The 17,038-nt window shown below is 47.6% G+C and overlaps 1 protein-coding gene across 2 annotated transcripts in view; it reads left to right on the top strand.

The window, feature by feature from the left end:
* Nucleotides 1-17,038, top strand: part of ehbp1 (EH domain binding protein 1) — a 286,125-nt gene that overhangs the window by 31,322 nt on the left and 237,765 nt on the right. For both annotated transcript variants that reach the window (XM_063192821.1, XM_063192822.1), the window contains exon 3: nt 15,883-15,940. In XM_063192821.1, the coding sequence (XP_063048891.1) occupies nt 15,883-15,940 (58 nt within the window). The remainder of the gene's footprint in view (nt 1-15,882; nt 15,941-17,038) is intronic.

The following is a 17,038-nucleotide window of genomic DNA, read 5'->3' as shown; positions in this document are numbered from 1 at the left end:
TCAGGATGCTCAGCAGGCATATCTCAACCTCCCTTCGGCTCTCTCCCCATCTCTTCCTCCTCATGTCTTTCTCTCCTGTCCCACTTACTCACTTTGCCTGCTCTCTCTCTATTTATATTGTACTCACTCATATTCTCTCTCTCTCTCTCTCTCTCTCTCTCTCTCTCTCTCTCTCTCTCTCTCTCGCTCTCGCTCTCTCTCTCTCTCGCTCTCTCTCTCTCTCTCTCTCTCTCTCTCTCTCTCGTATACACACACATTCAAGTCTTTCTTCCTGCAGTTTTCCTCACCAGCCTGTATTATCTCCATTGTGCCCATCCATACCCCTCCCTCTCCTTCTCCCCACTCAGGCTCTGTTGAGGAGAGCTCTCACTACTGAGCTCAGTCTCAACCCTTGTGTACTGCTATTGCTTACTGGCCCGATCACGTGCCAAGTGACATGACACTCTGTGTGTTGATGTCCGGTGTGGTCCACGCAGGCATTACTGACACAGTCTTCATGTCCATTTCCAGTTAGGCTTGTAATTGTGTTCGTAAGTGTGGCGTCTTGTGTTCAACAACCTTGTTAAAACCCAATAGACTGACAGTCTTGTGTAAAGTCCAGCCAAGTAGGTTTTTATAGACTTTTTTCCAGCCACGGTAGGAGACACATGTACGTGTCAGATGAGGAACTTCTGGTGAAAAACACAACACAACTGTTAAAGCACTATATGGGTAAGATGCAAATGGTAGGCCTAGTGCCTACATTCATTGGCCATACACACGAATGAAGTGTGCATACACTTGTACTTGTGTATGGTAGTTTATGGGCCTTCGATACACCCCACGATTCCTTAAAATATATCACATCGAATCATGGTTGTTTTCTGGACTGAACGATAATAAAACTTTGAAAGGGTGTATCACGATACTATCTCCTTACATCACGCTACAGTATCGCGATTCAAAGTATCTCAATTTCTCGGTCTGATGTAATATCGTCACAGGCTTAGTAGTTAATATGAATGACTGTTAAAACGCGAACAGTCTTCCTGCTTGCTGTCTTGAGTTACTGTGCTAAAAGCAAATGAACTGACGTAGTCTCGTGTTCATTTTGGCTGCGTCAGTGTTATAAAAAAGTTGATTGAAGGCAGCCGACTGTGCTGTGTCCTGTGTGCTGTGCCAGAAGGGAACTTGCTAGAAGATTCAGCAGCAAACTAAAACGCAACATGAGCTGCCACAGCAAATGAGCCTGAACAATCTCTGCCCTCTACTCCTCTCAAGACACTGCTGTGGTGTTGGGAGATTTCATTGAGAGGGAGAGAGAGAAAGAGAGGGAGAGAGGGAGAGAGCCTCTATAAACTTAATGTACTTTGGATGTTTTTTCACGGTCCTTGGATTGCCTTGTGCAGAAATTCAATTCAGGATTTCGCTATAACACAGATACAGTTTGTAGATGGTTTTTTAAATACTATTTGCTTTAAACTATAACATTTTCCACAGACTCATGCATTTCAATTCAGAAGAGTATATTTTCCCTCTGGCAGAGATAATAAAACGCCATAAAAAAGTATTCAACTTCTGTTTTGTTGCTGCAAGAAGTCAAAGTGTATCTTTTACTCTACTTATGCTTTTATGGACCGTAGCCTTGTACTTTTTCCAAATGAATTTATCCAAACTGCTAAATGTAGGGCACGTGTAAGCCCACTTGAATGGTTGTGATTGCAGACTAGTGGGATGTTCTCATTCCTATACATTCTTATCACCCTTGTCAATGCTCTACTTCTACTGTGTATAAAGGGGGTGGGGCATTTTTATTTTTTTGTGACAGTTTACCAGCTTGTTGGATGAATGGCCTTCAACTACTCACTCACATTGCATTAGTCCTCATCAGCACGCGCACGCGCACACGCACACGCACACATGCTGCCAGATGTGACTGACTGCGCTGATTACGCCAAGTCGGCATTTCTCAATTCCCCCGCGTGCTTGATTGCCTGTTGTCAAAACACACACGCTCGTCCTTGGCCCTCATCACAGGTGCGGATTTACAGCTATGATGATGTGTGTGCCGTTTGCTTTACACTACGTGACGTGTCACTCTGCACACACATAAATGCATGGACAGGCACGCACACACACACACACACACACACACACACACACACACACACACACACACACACACACACACACACACACACACACACACACACACACACACACACACACACACACACACCACCCTACCCTGAGGCTGTAACTCTCTCCTCAGTAACCTTCGATTCATCCATCCACCGCCTCAAAACTGCCTTCATCTTCATCATAAAAGCATCAGCTTTCAGCAGTGTCTCTGAATGTGTGTGTGTGTGTTTTCCCCCTCTAGTCCTTTATCAGCCTTTTTTTTTTATTTTTCTCCTCCCTCCTTTTTAAATGGCTTTACCTCCCTCCCTCCCTCATCTCTTCTCCTTTCCCTCCTCACCACTCTCCACCCTCCATTCGATGGAATCCATTTGATGCTAGTCATTTGATGAGTGAAATAAACGGAGGATTGAGGGGAAACAACCGCACTCCTGAGCCAAAGCGCCTTCTCACTTTTGTTCTTCCTCCTCAACGCTTCAGTCTCCTCCAGGAACGGGTGTGTGTCTGCTTGTGTCTGCGTGTGTGTGCGTGTGTCTACGTGCGTGTGTGTTTAGCTGTGTGTTTACCTGTGTGTTTACCTCTGTCCTTGTGTATGTGCACCTGTGTGCTTTCTCAGCCAAGGCTTTCATTGACTTTCAAGTCTGTGTGTGTGTCTGCGTATGTCTCTGTGTGTGTACGTGTGTCTGCGTGTGTGTGCGTGTGTCTGCGTCTGTGTGCGTGTGTCTACGTGCGTGTGTGTTTAGCTGTGTGTTTACCTGTGTGTTTACCTCTGTCCTTGTGTATGTGCACCTGTGTTCTCTCTCAGCCAAGGCTTTCACTGACTTTCAAGTCTTAAAAGGATATGCAGAGGAGGAGGGCTGTGTCTGTGTCTGTATAGGGAGGTGTGTGTATATTTTTCCCAAACCACTCACCTGCTTTAAGTCTTTAAACACTGGGAAGAGAGGGGTGCTTGCGCGTGTGTCTTTTTGTAGTGACATACAGGAATCTTGGTGCCCCAAGTGAGCGAGTTTTGGACTGAAAAAAGAAAGAAGGAAAAAGTAAGAAAACAGATGATGGTGGTGGAGGGAGGAGGAAGAGGGTCCTGAGGAAGAGAGGGGAGTTGTGAGGCAGATGGGAGGAGGAGAAGGGGTTGAGGTGAGGTGAGAGGGGGTGAAGGTAGATTGGAGTTGAGATGAATGTGAAGGCAGGGGAGGTTCCTAAGAGGAGATGTGAGTGGGTTGGTGGGGCTGTGCAAGGGCTGGAATAGGGAGGAGGAGATGGATGGGGTGTTGAGGTGAGAAGGGGTTGAGGTGAGAGGGGGTGAAGGTAGATTGGAGTTGAGATGAATGTGAAGGGAGGGGAGGTTCTTAAGAGGATGTGAGTGGGTCGGTGGGGCTTTTTGACGTGTGCAAGGGCTGGAGGAGGAGGAGCAGGAGGAAGGGGTGTTCAGGTGTCGAAAGAGAAGAGCTGAGACTACCAGGCGGCCTGCTCTGCTCTGCTCTGCTCTGCTCTGCTCTGCTCTGCTCCTTGACGTGTGTAAGTGCTGTGGAGCATTCCTGTGGCGTTTCATCACAGGACCATGCAGCGCTGCTCTCGCGCCATCCACTACTGGAGAGAGAGACACACACACACACACACACACACACACACACACACACACACACACACACACACACACACACACACACACACACACACACACACACACACACACACACGCATGCATGGTATTCTTCCTCCCAAGCTCCCTTTTCTCCCTCTTAAACCCCCTTTTCCGCATTTGTCTCTCTCTTCCTTTCTTTCTCTCTCTCTTTCTCTCTGTGTCTGTCTGTCTGTCTGTCGGTCTCTCTCCCTCTCTCTCTCTCTCTCTCTCTCTCTCTCTCTCTCTCTCTCTCTCTCTCTCTCTCTCTCTCTCTCTCTCTCTCTCTCTCTCTCTCTCACTGTATCGTAGGGCTGTGTTCTGTGTTCTCTGGCTTGCCTTGCTGTGCTACTGGAGGTCTGGAAGGAATGGAATGCAGAGCAGAGGGCCGCTGAAGGAGAGAAGAGCACAACAGAGGGGAAGAATGGAGTGTGTGTGTGTGTGTGTGTGTGTGTGTGTGTGTGTGTGTGTGTGTGTGTGTGTGTGTGTGTGTGTTAGCCTAGCGAGCCGGACCCGTACAGCAAAAAGCTGTACAAGGGTCTAGGTGAGCTCGGAGAGAGTGTGGGCGGGATAAACGGTTGTCTATCAAAACGCCTTGGCACTCAAGGCCACGCAACAGGATGGTGGAACAACCAATCCCCACACACTTCTGTGTAACGTCACAGCTGTCTTTCAGAACGTACACGCGACACGCCCCTTTGTAGGTGAAGCGGCAACTTCAAGCCGTCGTACCAGTGAATGCGTGTGATCACCACAGCCACAAACAAGTTTCCTAATAAATCGTGTTTTCATTTACACAGTTCAAAAATGCCTCGTTTTCAACCACATGGCCCTCCTTGATCAACCAGCGAAATGTTGAGCAATTTGGGGCTTGTTAAATGGTTATATTTATGATTGTTGTCAACATGGCATGTTCTGTGTTAGCTAGCTAGCTGTATACCCATAACTAATACACGGCTGGATACCTAGCTCTGTGTAATTGACGACAGGTTGGCTAGCCGCTAGCTCGGTAGACTAGGTGTCATTCCCATCTATTTAGTAAGCGACTTAAAGACTTTCAAAGCTCCCAAATGTCTCGTTTTTAATGACATGGATCTTATTAGAATTTGGGGCAGGCATATAATACAAGGCTGGATACCTAGCTCTGTGTTATTGACGAAAGGTTAGCTAGCCACTAGCTTGGTAGACTAGGTGTCATTCCCATCTATTTAGTAAGCTACTCAAAGGCTTTCAAAGCTCCCAAATGTCTCGATTTTAATGGCATGTGTCTTTTTAGAAATTGGGGCAGCAATTTCATTCTACACCTACAGTAGTGGTCTGATAATAGGCCTAGCGTGTGACTATCTGGTTCTGTAAAATGCTCAAATTAGCTTACCGAGCTAGTGTAAAACATCGAATGATCAAATGATAATGTGTTGTGATCTATTTGTGTCCGATAAGTTCATGGTGTATTATTACTTCAATCCATGTCAGCCACGAAATGTATTATCATCCAGGCTTTTAAAATTAAGTAAACACTTTCGTGCTGTACGTAGCACGGACGACCACCATGTTTCTTCTTAGAAAGTTTCCTGTTTACTAGGTAGCCCGGCCCCCCTCGCGATTTGATTGGCCCTGTCATCGGATAACTTTCAGCCTTGCAAAACGACCGGGGTCCGCTAGACTACCCCCGGGAGCAAATTCAATTTGCGGTCGCTAGGGGCGTCTAGATTTCTAGGCTATGTGTGTACGTGTGCGTGTACGTGTGTGTGTGTGCGTGTACGTGTGTGTACGTGTGTACGTACACGCGCGCGCGCGCGTGTGTTTGAGCAGTGTGCATACTGGACGTGCATGTTCATTCGATTGTGTACATGTGTGTTTGTGAAGCACGGTCAGAGACATTAGGAGAGAAGAGCGTGTGTTTGGAACACAGGGGTTAAAGGGTTAATGGATGCCATGTGTGCGTGCCTAGATGTATGTGTTGGGGTTTGACTATTAATGATGGTTGCACAACGGAACAGAGATTGATGGGAGAGGAGAGTTAGTCAATGATGTGGAATGAGTGGATGATTGTCTATGTGTGGAAAGCATGCGGATGAGAGTGCGTGTGTGTTCGTGAAGGGGTTCTGTCACTGGTCCAGCAGTAGGATAAAAATGTGTGTGTGTGTGTGTGTGTGTGTGTGTGTGTGTGTGTGTGTGTGTGTGTGTGTGTGTGTGTGTGTGTGTGTGTGTGTGTGTGTGTGTGTGTGTGTGTGTGTGTGTGTGTGTGTGTGTGTGTGTGTGTGTGTGTGTGTGTGTGTGTGTGTGTGAGAGAGATAGGGCTCTAATGATACACTCAACTCACGATTCAATTAGTATTTTCTGGACTGAAGGCTAGCAAAACTTTGAAAGGGCGCATCACGATACTGCCTCCTTACGTCACGATACAGTATCGTGACTGAGTATCGCGATTTCTCGGTTCGATCCAATATCCTTACTGCCCTAGTGTGTGAGGCAAGGACCAAAGCCAGAGCACGGTGGCGGCAGCAGTGACACCGGCTGAAGGGGCAGAGGCAGGAGCAGGATGGTTGGCATGCCTGGCATGACACAGGGTGCTGGGAGCTGGGGGCTGGGCAGAGCTGGCCTCTGTTGGCACCGAGTGCCCAGGGGGGCTGCGGAGACAGTAAGCATGGGTGTCTGTCGCTCCAGCAGCAAGTCACGGTAGCACACACAATGGGCTGCTCTGTGTTGGGACACACACACACACACACACACACACACACACACACACACACACACACACACACACACACACACACACACACACACACACACACACACACACTCACACACACACACACACAGAATGCTGTCATCAACACCCGTCTGTCATCTCTCTCCTCACACTCCCAATGACGTGCCCTTTTCTTTTCCTGACTGCCTCTTTCTGCCTGTCTTTCTCAATTTCTCCCTTTTCCTCCCCTTACACTGACTAACTTGTCTCCCAAGAAGACACCCACTAATCACTGTTATTGTCTTGGTAATCCTGGTGGGCCTTACGAATCACTAACTTGGGGCGTATATACTCACTGTACTCCAAAATTCAGGACAAGCACCGTTGAGCGATTGGAGAATATAGAACTGCAGTATTTCTGTTTCAGACATTTTCTCTGGGAGTGTGCTTCCTTGCTCTTAAAAGCAATTAACTATGCTGGTTGGCTGCTGCTAACTACTAGGCCACTAGAGGTGTATGTGACCAAGAACACACCCACTAATCACTGCTATTGCCTTGGTAATCCAAGTGGGACATACAAAACACTAACTTGGGGCATACTCAGTCTGTATTCCAAAATTCAGGACAATCACCGTTGAGCGATTGGAGAACACAGAGCTGCAGTATTTCTGTTCAGACATTTCCTCTGGGAGTGTGCTTCCTAAAGGGCACTCTACACCAACCCGACGTTTGGGTCTTGTCGTGCGTTGGCTACAGTTGGGTCAGAATTGGTTCGGTGTGTGTCCTTGTGTCAGGGGTAGTTGGAAGACGTTGGTGGTCGTGGGTCTCCGTCGGGAGACTTTGAACATGTTCAGTTGGGTTGAGGACGGCGTCGGTGGTCGGGCTCCATGCCGAACTGTGACAACAACAGTACTTCTGTTCAGACATTTGCTCTGGGAGTGTGCTTCCTTAAGGGCTCTGCATACTTCACGTGCGCACTTTGGCGCGTGTGGTGCGAGAACCATTAATGACGTCATCACTTGCGACAGACTATTCATACTTCAAAAGCGCTTTCGCTCGCATTGTCGGAAGTGCCCTCTGCTGTTCATGAGAGAAACGGCAGTATCTTTCGCAACTCGCAGCGTGAGTTCTACGGATGTATAAAATAGAAAGCCAAACACGGCTGCTGTAGGGCTACTGAACGTCTGACTTGTGACTTACCACATTGAAACATGTATTTTTTGTTGTAGCCTACATTGCCAGATCATTCCAAGACCATGTGAGAGCATTGTTCTGGCGGCAGATTTTATAAATAGATCGCCGAACACAACGTGCTTCTGAACAAAGTAAACAATTGTTTCACTGAACAACATTTAAGAGAGAAGATAAAATAACTCTCTAGGACATTTTATTATCCTCAAAATGATGCAGGATCCATTCTGTAGTAGCCTACAGTAGTTGTAGCCTCTCTTCGCAACTCCTGCTTTGTCTGCCTACCTGTATGGTTGCTGGTGGCGCACGACAAGTTACAAAAAATCTGGGGTGCACGACGTCGCGCCACGGCAGCTCGCGCCACGGCGTGTGACGTCATTTTGGGTCACGTGACGGCGCGAGTGAGGTCGCGAGTGAGGTCGCGAGTGAAGTATGAAGGAGGGTAGCGCCAGTCACGACAAGTATGAATCCCCCTTAACACTTCAATGCAAGTAGCTTTGCTACTTGACTGTCTACTGATTGGCTGCTGCCAACTAATGGGCCATTAGTGGGGTGTGACCAAGAACACACCCACTAATCACTGCTTTAGTCTTGGCAATCCAGGCGGGCCATGCGAAAGATTAACTTCGGACATATTCTATACTCGTTCAGTACTCGGACAAGCACCATTGAACGATTGAAGAACACAGAGCTGCAATATTTGTGTTTCAGACACTGAGACTGTGCTTCCTTCCACTTAAAAGCAATTAACTGAGCTACCTGACTATCTGCTAGCTGGCTGCTGCTAACTTTTGGGCCATATAGCGGGGCATATATACTCGGTCTGTACTCCAAAATGTAGGACAAGCACCGTTGAGCGATTGGAGAACACAGAGCTGCAGTATTTCTGTTTCAGACATTTTCTCTGGGAGTGTGCTTCCTTGCTCTTAAAAGCAATTAACTATGCTGATTGGCTGCTGCTAACTACTAGGCCACTAGAGGTGTATGTGACCAAGAACACACCCACTAATAACTACTATTGCCTTGGTAATCCAAGTGGGACATACGAAACACTAACTTGGGGCATACTCAGTCTGTACTCCAAAATTCAGGACAATCACCGTTGAGCGATTGGAGAACACAGAGCTGCAGTATTTCTGTTCAGACATTTGCTCTGGGAGTGTGCTTCCTTAAACACAAGTAGCTTTACTACTTGACTATTTACTGGTTGGCTGCTGCCAACTACTGAGCCATTAGTGGTGTGTGACCAAGAACACACCAACTAATAACTACCATTGTCTTGGTAATCCAAGTGGGCCATGCAAAACACTAACTTGGGGCATCTATACTCGGTCTGTACTCCAAAATTCAGGACAAGCACCGTTGAGCAAGTGGAGAACAGCCACAGTATTTCTGGCACAGTCAGACAATGTCTATGGGAGTGTGCTTACTTGCACTTTTCAATTAACTAAGCTGCTTGACTTTCTGCTAGTTGGCTGCTACTAACTATTGGGCCTTTAGTAGTGTGTGACGAGCCCACTAAATAACTGCTAATGTCGTTGTAATCCAGGTGGGATGTACGAATCACTAACATGGGGCATATATCAGTCTGTACTCCAAAATTCAGGACAAGCACCGTTGAACGATTGGAGAACACAGAGCTGCTGCAGTATTTCTGTTCAGACATTTGCTCTGGGAGTGTGCTTCCTAAAGGGCACTCTACACCAACCCGACGTTTGGGTCTTGTCGTGCGTTGGCTACAGTTGGGTCAGAATTGGTTCGGTGTGTGTCGTTGCGTCTGGGGTAGTTGGAGGACGTTGGTGGTCGTGGGTCTCCGTCGGGAGACTTTGAACATGTTCAGTTGGGTTGAGGACTGCGTCTGTAATCGGGCTCCATGCCGGACTGTGACAACAACAGTACTTCTGTTCAGACATTTGCTCTGGGAGTGTGCTTCCTTACACTTCAACGCAAGTAGCTTTGCTACTTGACTGTCTACTGATTGGCTGCTGCCAACTAATGGGCCATTAGTGGGGTGTGACCAAGAACGCGCCCACTAATCACTGCTTTTGTCTTGGCAATCCAGGCGGGTCATGCGAAAAATTAACTTGGGACATCTTCTGTACTCGGTCTGTACTCGGACAAGCACCGTTGAACCATTGAAGAACACAGAGCTGCAATATTTGTGTTTCAGACATTTTGTGAGGGTGTGCTTCCTTGCACTTAAAAGCAATTAACTGAGCTACCTGACTTTTTGCTGGTTGGCTGCTGCTAACTACTGGGCCATATAGCGGGGCATATATACTCAGTCTGTACTCCAAAATTTAGGACGAGCACCGTTGAGAGAATGGTGAACACAGAGCTGCAGTATTTCTGTTTCAGACATTTTCTCTGGGAGAGTGCTTCCTCGCGCTTAAAAACAATGAACTTAACTACTTGACTATCTGCTGGTTGGCTCCTTCCTCGCACTTAACGATTATGAACTTAACTATTTGACTATCTGCTGGATGGCTGCTGCTAACTACTGGGCCATGAGTGGTGTGTGACCAAGAATACACCCACTAATCATGGCTATTGTCTTGGTAATCCAGGCGGGCCGTACTCAACGAGTGGCACAGGCTGCTATAACAAACAAATTTGCTTCGTCAACCTCCCTCGGGTTAGGACACTTGTGTAAAGTCTGGAAAACATACCTGCGTAAATTCACCTAGCAAAGATACTGAAAAGGCAAGCTGTCCTATTGCCACACACTATGTGCTTTCAAAAAATCTGTTATCTGTTGGGTGCAAAACTCCTTACCATGGGCAAACGAGCAGAAATCGTTCAAATCTCCAGTCACTACAACAAACCACACTGACGATGGCCTCCTTCTCTTTTGGATTGTGGAACTGCCAATCTGCCGTAAACAAAGCTGAATTTCTCTAGCCTTTGCTACAGCCTATGCTAACAGTCTATGTCTAAACCTGTTGGCTCTAAGAAACCTGGCTCAAACCTGAAAACGGGTAATTCTCTCCACAGGGGTGCCCCAAGGGTTGGTGCTGGGGCCCTTCCTATTTGTCATGCACACCCACATCACAGGGCCATGCTATCCGCTCCCACGGCTTGTCAATACCACTGCTATGCTGATGGCTCACAGCTGTACCCGTCATTCGAGCCAGAGGACTCTACAGTCTCTGCGTGCGTCTCCGCTTGCCTCTCTGAACTATACGCATAGGTGAAGGAACATCACCTTCAGCCTAACCTTGCTAAAACTGAAATCCTGGTGATCCCATCCAAGGATTCATACTGCCATGATATGACGCTCAATATGGGCTCAGCTACTGTCGGCCTAAATAAGATTGCAAGAAACCTGGGTGTCATGATTGATGACATCTATCGTTTTCTGACCCCTTAGCCTCGGTTGCCCGGCCATGCGACTTCTCACTGTTCAATATACAAAAGATCAGATTGTACCTGACCCATATGCCACTCAGGTTGTGATGCATGCCATGGTCATCTCTTGGCTCGACTATTGCCACTCCCTCTTGACTTATTGTCAACCTGCATTGGCTACTGGTGTCCGCTCGAATTAAATACAAGGCCCTGACCCTTGCCTACAAAGCTACAGCAGGTTCTGCCCGGCTTACCTGAAGGCTATGCTAAAGCGGTGTTCCCTCCCAGGTGTTGCATTCCTCCAGTACTAACCGATTAGCCTTGCCCTCTACTCACACAAGGCTTAGTTCAAATGGTTTTCACTCATTGTCCCTCAATGGTGGAGTAAGCTACCAGTTGCTACAAGAGCAGGGTCATCCCTCTCAAGCTTCAAGAAGCTTGTGAACACTCATCTTTTCCGAGAGGGCTTCCCTGCATAACAACATTAACTCTACTCATTTCTAATCCTGGGCACTAACTTGCATTACACTCACTAGGTCCTCCACTATTTGTATAGCACTGCTCTCTATTTTTGTTCTACATTATTTCTGTACTCCTCTATGTGTAATTTGTTGTCTCTTTCACTCCATGGCCTCTCCATTTCTCTCTCTCTCTCTCTCTCTCTCTCTCCTTCCACCTTCCTGTTCTTCCCCTGCCCACTTTTTCGCTCTGTCCTCATTTCTGTCTCCTTCACTCTCTCTCCCCTTTTCTCCTCTTTCCTCACCATTACTAGCAGATGTGTCGCTCTGACACTCCACCATTTTGTAACATCTTTTTGCACAATTCCCTCGACTGCTGCCCTGACCTTCACTTGTCTGTTGCAGACAGGGGGGCACTTTTCTGGTGTGTGTGTGTGTGTGCGCGTGTGCGCGTGTGCGTGCGTGCGTGCGTGCGTGCGTGCGTGCGTGCGTGCACACACACGAGTTGTTTCATGTTGTGTTTCCCTACAGTTCTGTGTTCTCTCACTATACCAAGCCATTGACGTTCCTCAGTGTCATTATTTTTGGAATACAAGCAATTAACAGAGCAAGAGCTAAAAATGTTGACTTTAATCGTTTGAATATTTAACCTATAATAAATTGGTGAAATTGGCAGACCTAATAGTTTTTCAGTTTCAAGTGTCTGACCATCAGTAGGTATATGTAAGCCAATGACTTTGTACATTACGTTACGTTACGTTACATGTCACTAGTATTAGCTGACACTTTTATCCAAAGCCATTTACAGATATTTACAGGTCATTGGTTACCTTTCCTGGAGGGGTTAGGTGCCATGCTGCCACCCAGTGCCTTTGCTAAATATTATTGCACTCAGCAACTGAAAGTGGCTCATGCATCATCGGGCATGTTGCCTTCCAAACTTGGCTCAGTTCATCTGGCTCCTGGTCAACTACTACTAATATACTGTAATTGGCTGATTGATTCAGCCTCTCACGTTGTGCCACAGCCTAGCATGTTCACCATTAGCATACTGCCCTGTTGTTTCTCTTTAGCATCTCACAGGTTTTTTATTTTTATTTTTATTTTACCTTTATTTAACCAGGGAAATAAAATCACATTGAGAATAAAATTCTCTTTTACAAGTGAGCCCTGGCCAAGGTTGGTGGTCGGCCTAGTACACACTGGTGGTCTGGTGGTCATTGTAAAGCCACTTTATTAGCCTTGCGAGTGTGCATGCACGTGGTTACAATTTCAAATGTAACATGCCTCCGCCGAAACGTACAAACTCACTCCAAATGTTCACTTATGGTTTCCTTAGTTGTTCCCTTGTGGTCTGCCAAGGCTACGTACCAGTACACAAAGAATGATTTAACAGATGTGTGGTGGGGAGCAAGTGGGTGGGAGGGCTGTGGTGGGACTCTGAAGGGACCTGGGTCCCTATGTAATGGGACTGGGGGATTGAGGCAGCTATTGGGGGCGGGGCTGGGCCAGGCTTCACAGGAAACGCAGGCAGGCAGGCAGGCAGGCAGGCAGGCACCCTCCAGAGACTGTAGTAGAAATGAGAGGAAAGCCTTGAAATGCACCTTTGTTGGTGTGTGTGCGTGCGTGTGCGGGCGCGCGCGCGCAAATACATACATGCATGCAGAGCTGCATTTTCCCCACTGGAATTGTTTACACACAGCCATGGTACAACGACAATAACAGCCATGGTTGTGAAATGGGGGTGGGGGGAGTTACTAAAGCCCCGCTGTAAACACAGTATGCCCTCATCCACCCCCTCACTATACACACACGCGCACACACACACACACACACACACACACACACACACACGCACACGCGCACACCTTAACAGACAAGGCTAAAATCACAGCATGGCTTTTCTGAGCCTGTTAAAGATGCTAATCTACTGGAGTCTCTGTCTTGGCCCCAGCATCAATGGAGAAAGTGGGTGTGTGAGAATAAGCAGTTGGTGGTGTAACGTGTGTGAATAATCTCAGTCTTTGGCTTAGTGCATAGACTGTACTGTACTATACTCTTCTCCACGCAGTGAAACAGTCGAATGGACTAGCTCAGTGTTTCTCAGACTTTTTCAGACCGAGGACCACTTTGTCAACCCGAAAATGGTGAGGGACCACCTGTCAACTGAATTGATAGATGGGTGCTAATTTGACATAGCTAATTTCAATGCCGTTTTTATTCACATTGGAAGCCTGTCTTATTGCAGTGAAAATAAGATTTCAGCTATGTTCAGCTTTGTAATTATGTTAGAAATATAGCCTGCTAGCTTGTCTTGGGAAAGTAGAAATCCCCTCGCGGACCACCTGAGCTCTGTCGCGGACCACCAGTGGTCCCCGGACCACACTTTGAGAATCACTGGACTAGCTCAAAATTCTGCAGGCCCGGCTAATGTCGGTCTGTTTGGCATGGCTGTGTGCGTGCTTGCGTGTTCGTGCAGACGGGTGTGTGTGTGTGCGTGTATTTTGTAGGTGCTTCAGTCCGCCAGAAGAATAAATTAATGATGAGCCCGAAGCACACAGATGCAGGCACGCACACACAATCTCACACACATACACCGACATGCATGCACACACGCATCTCATTCACTCACTCACCCTCTCACCAGCACAGCCTTCTCTCTCTCTCTCTCTCTCTCTCTCTCTCTCTCTCTCTCTCTCTCTCTCTCTGTATATCTCTCTCTCTCTCTCTCTCTCTCTCTCTGTATATCTCTCTCTCTCTCTCTCTCTCTCTCTGTATCTCTCTCTCTCTCTCTCTCTCTCTCTCTGTATCTCTCTCTCTGTCTCTCTCTCACTCACTCACTCACTCACTCACTCACTCACTCACACTACACTACACTACACTACACTACACTACACTACACCACACACACACACACACACACACACACACACACACACACACACACACACACACACACACACACACACACACACACACACACACACACACACACACACACACACACGTCACACAGGGGAAGCTGATTTTATGAACTGGGTAGACTTGCAGTGCAGTGTCAGCTAGACGGACTGCATTACAGTTTCATATCCTTGTTGATTTTGTGGACTTGTTGGAACAGGACCCGGTTTCACAAGCCCATTCTTTCGTGTGTGTGTGTGTGTGTGTGTGTGTGTGTGTGTGTGTGTGTGTGTGTGTGTGTGTGTGTGTGTGTGTGTGTGTGTGTGTGTGTGTGTGTGTGTGTGTGTGTGTGTGTGACGTGTGTGTGTGTGTGTGTGTGTGTGTGTGTGTGTGTGTGTGTGTGTGATGGAGAGAGCATGCTTGTGTTCAGCAATGAATCATGTATGTTTGCTGATTCTTGTCAGACTGTGTGTTTGGGGAAAAATGCTTTTAAACGTTGAACTGATCGCTGGATATCAGTGCAGCATGCTGTAAGGAACTTGTTTCATGTGGTAGACAGGCGGGTGGGAGGTGGCCGTGGGAGCTAGAGCGTCTTTTGTCTCCCCTTCATCATCTCTCTATGTCTCTCCTCTTCCTCCCTCCTGCACTCCACCTCTCCTATCCTCCTCCTCTCCTCCTACTCCCTGCGCTCTACCTCTCCTCTCTTTCCTCTCAACCCCCCCCGCTCCACCTCTCTCATGTCTCCTTTCTCCTTATCTTCTCCACCTCTCTCCTCTCCACCTCCTCTCTCCACTCCTCTTCCTCTCTCCCCTCCTCCTCTCTCCCCTTCCTCTCTCCTCCGCTCTACCTCTCACCTCTCCTCCTTTTCCTCTTCCTCTCTCCTCCGCTCCACCTCTCTCCTCTACTTTTCCTCTTCCTTTCTCCTCCGCTCCACCTCTCCTCCTCTCTCCTCCTCTCCTCTCCTCTCCCTCTCTCCCCTCCTCCTCTCTCCTCTCTCCCCTCTCCTCTCTCATCTGTCCTGTCTGTTTTGGAGGGGGTTTTAGGCCCTGCTGCTCATTAGGAGTGTAAGTTGTGTCTTTCACAGGCCCTTGAGAGTTGGCATGAGTTGAGATGAGCGTTGGGTTGGCGTGACTTGAGAGTGAGTCATGGAAGCCATACTGGCAGTAAGAGCCGAGGTGAGCTTTGTTGATGCTATAGAGAGAGTTGCCTTTCCACTTCATCTGCTACTGCTTCAAATATTTAGCGTGTCTGAAATGGCTGGCTTGACTGTCCTTTCAGACTCCTCACTGTACCTTACTGTTGTCCTCCATTGACCCTACCTCACCAAATCATCAGACTACCGCAGGTCCCAACCTTTTTTGCCTGGGACCCCATTTTGACATCACAATTTATTTATTAAATTATTGAATCCGCATTAAGTATAAAGTTGAGTCTCAAAAGGATCTTTACTTGTGACAGGTTTTGGGTTTGCGGTTGACTGTGTTTTGATGAAATCTTTCTTCTCATTGCCCTCAGTTCTGTTCTCTAAATTGTCTCTCTCTTCTGTGTGTCTGCAGGCAGCCAGACAAGCTGGTGGTGGTATGGACTCGCCGCAGCCGACGGAAATCCTCCAAGGTTTGTTTGCTTTCCTGTCTTCGCACCGTAATAGACCTGGTTTCACAGTGTAATGCAGACCACTTGCAGCTCTGGTGGTGGGCACTGGGCAGGGGTAAGAAAACCTTCCCAACTCTCAACGCCTTTGTTCCAGTTTGCTTGCTGTAGATTAGTGGTTCTCAACCATTTTTGAACAAACTCCCACTGGACCTCATCCTAAGTCTCCTAACGCCCCCCTTGACTTCATCACACAAGCCTACCAATGCCCCCCTTACTATTAAAAAATGTAATAATAATAATAATAATAATTGTATTTGTATAGCACTGTGTCATACAAGGCATGTAACTCAAAGTGCTTAACAAATGGGAAAAAAAAAAAAAAACATTTTAGAGATAGATTTAAAAGGAGAGGTATAGAGGAGAGGCAGAAAAAGCAGGAAGGCAGAGGAAGAAGAGATAGACAGAGAATGTAGAGTCATAAGGTCAACGTAGGTTAGGACCAGGATTCTTAGATGCGTAAGGTCCATAGTGGCTGGGCCTATCATAATTCATAGATAGTCACACAGAGATTGGGCGCTCAGGTGCGGCCCCTGGTGGCATCAGGGGTGAGGAAAAACTCCCTTTCGCTTGATTCATAGTTTGTAAGGGGGAAAAAAAGCTCAGTGAGGTCTGAGAAAAAAGACCCCCTATAGTCAGGAAGAAACCTCAGGCAGAGACCAGCGGCCACCTAGGGGAGCCCCCTGCCAGGGCTGGTTGCGAGTAGTAAGGGCGCTGCGGCAGCTGGGACACTATGACGCCTTGGCAGCTAGGAGTTGGCAAGGATGAAGAGGTGGGTCTTCAGCTGCTTCTTGAAGGAGTCGACGGAGGTGGCTGATCGGATCTCGATGGGGAGGGCGTTCCATCTCTTGGGCGCATAGCAGGCAAACGCTGCGTCGCCGATCTTCTTTTGTGGGGGGGGTGGGGGTCCTTAGCAGCTTGGCATCAGTGGACCTGAGAGCTCGAGCAGGGGCATAAAAAGAGAGCATGTCTGAGATATTACTAGGGGCAAGTCCATTTAATGCTTTAAATACTGTGAGCAGAATCTTAAAGTCGATTCTGTATGAGACAGGTAACCAGTGC

Source organism: Engraulis encrasicolus, unplaced genomic scaffold (assembly GCF_034702125.1).
Source record: "Engraulis encrasicolus isolate BLACKSEA-1 unplaced genomic scaffold, IST_EnEncr_1.0 scaffold_25_np1212, whole genome shotgun sequence".
Lineage (NCBI taxonomy): Eukaryota > Metazoa > Chordata > Actinopteri > Clupeiformes > Engraulidae > Engraulis > Engraulis encrasicolus.
Note: the sequence above shows the minus strand (reverse complement) of the source record. Positions and strands in the feature narration are given on the sequence as shown.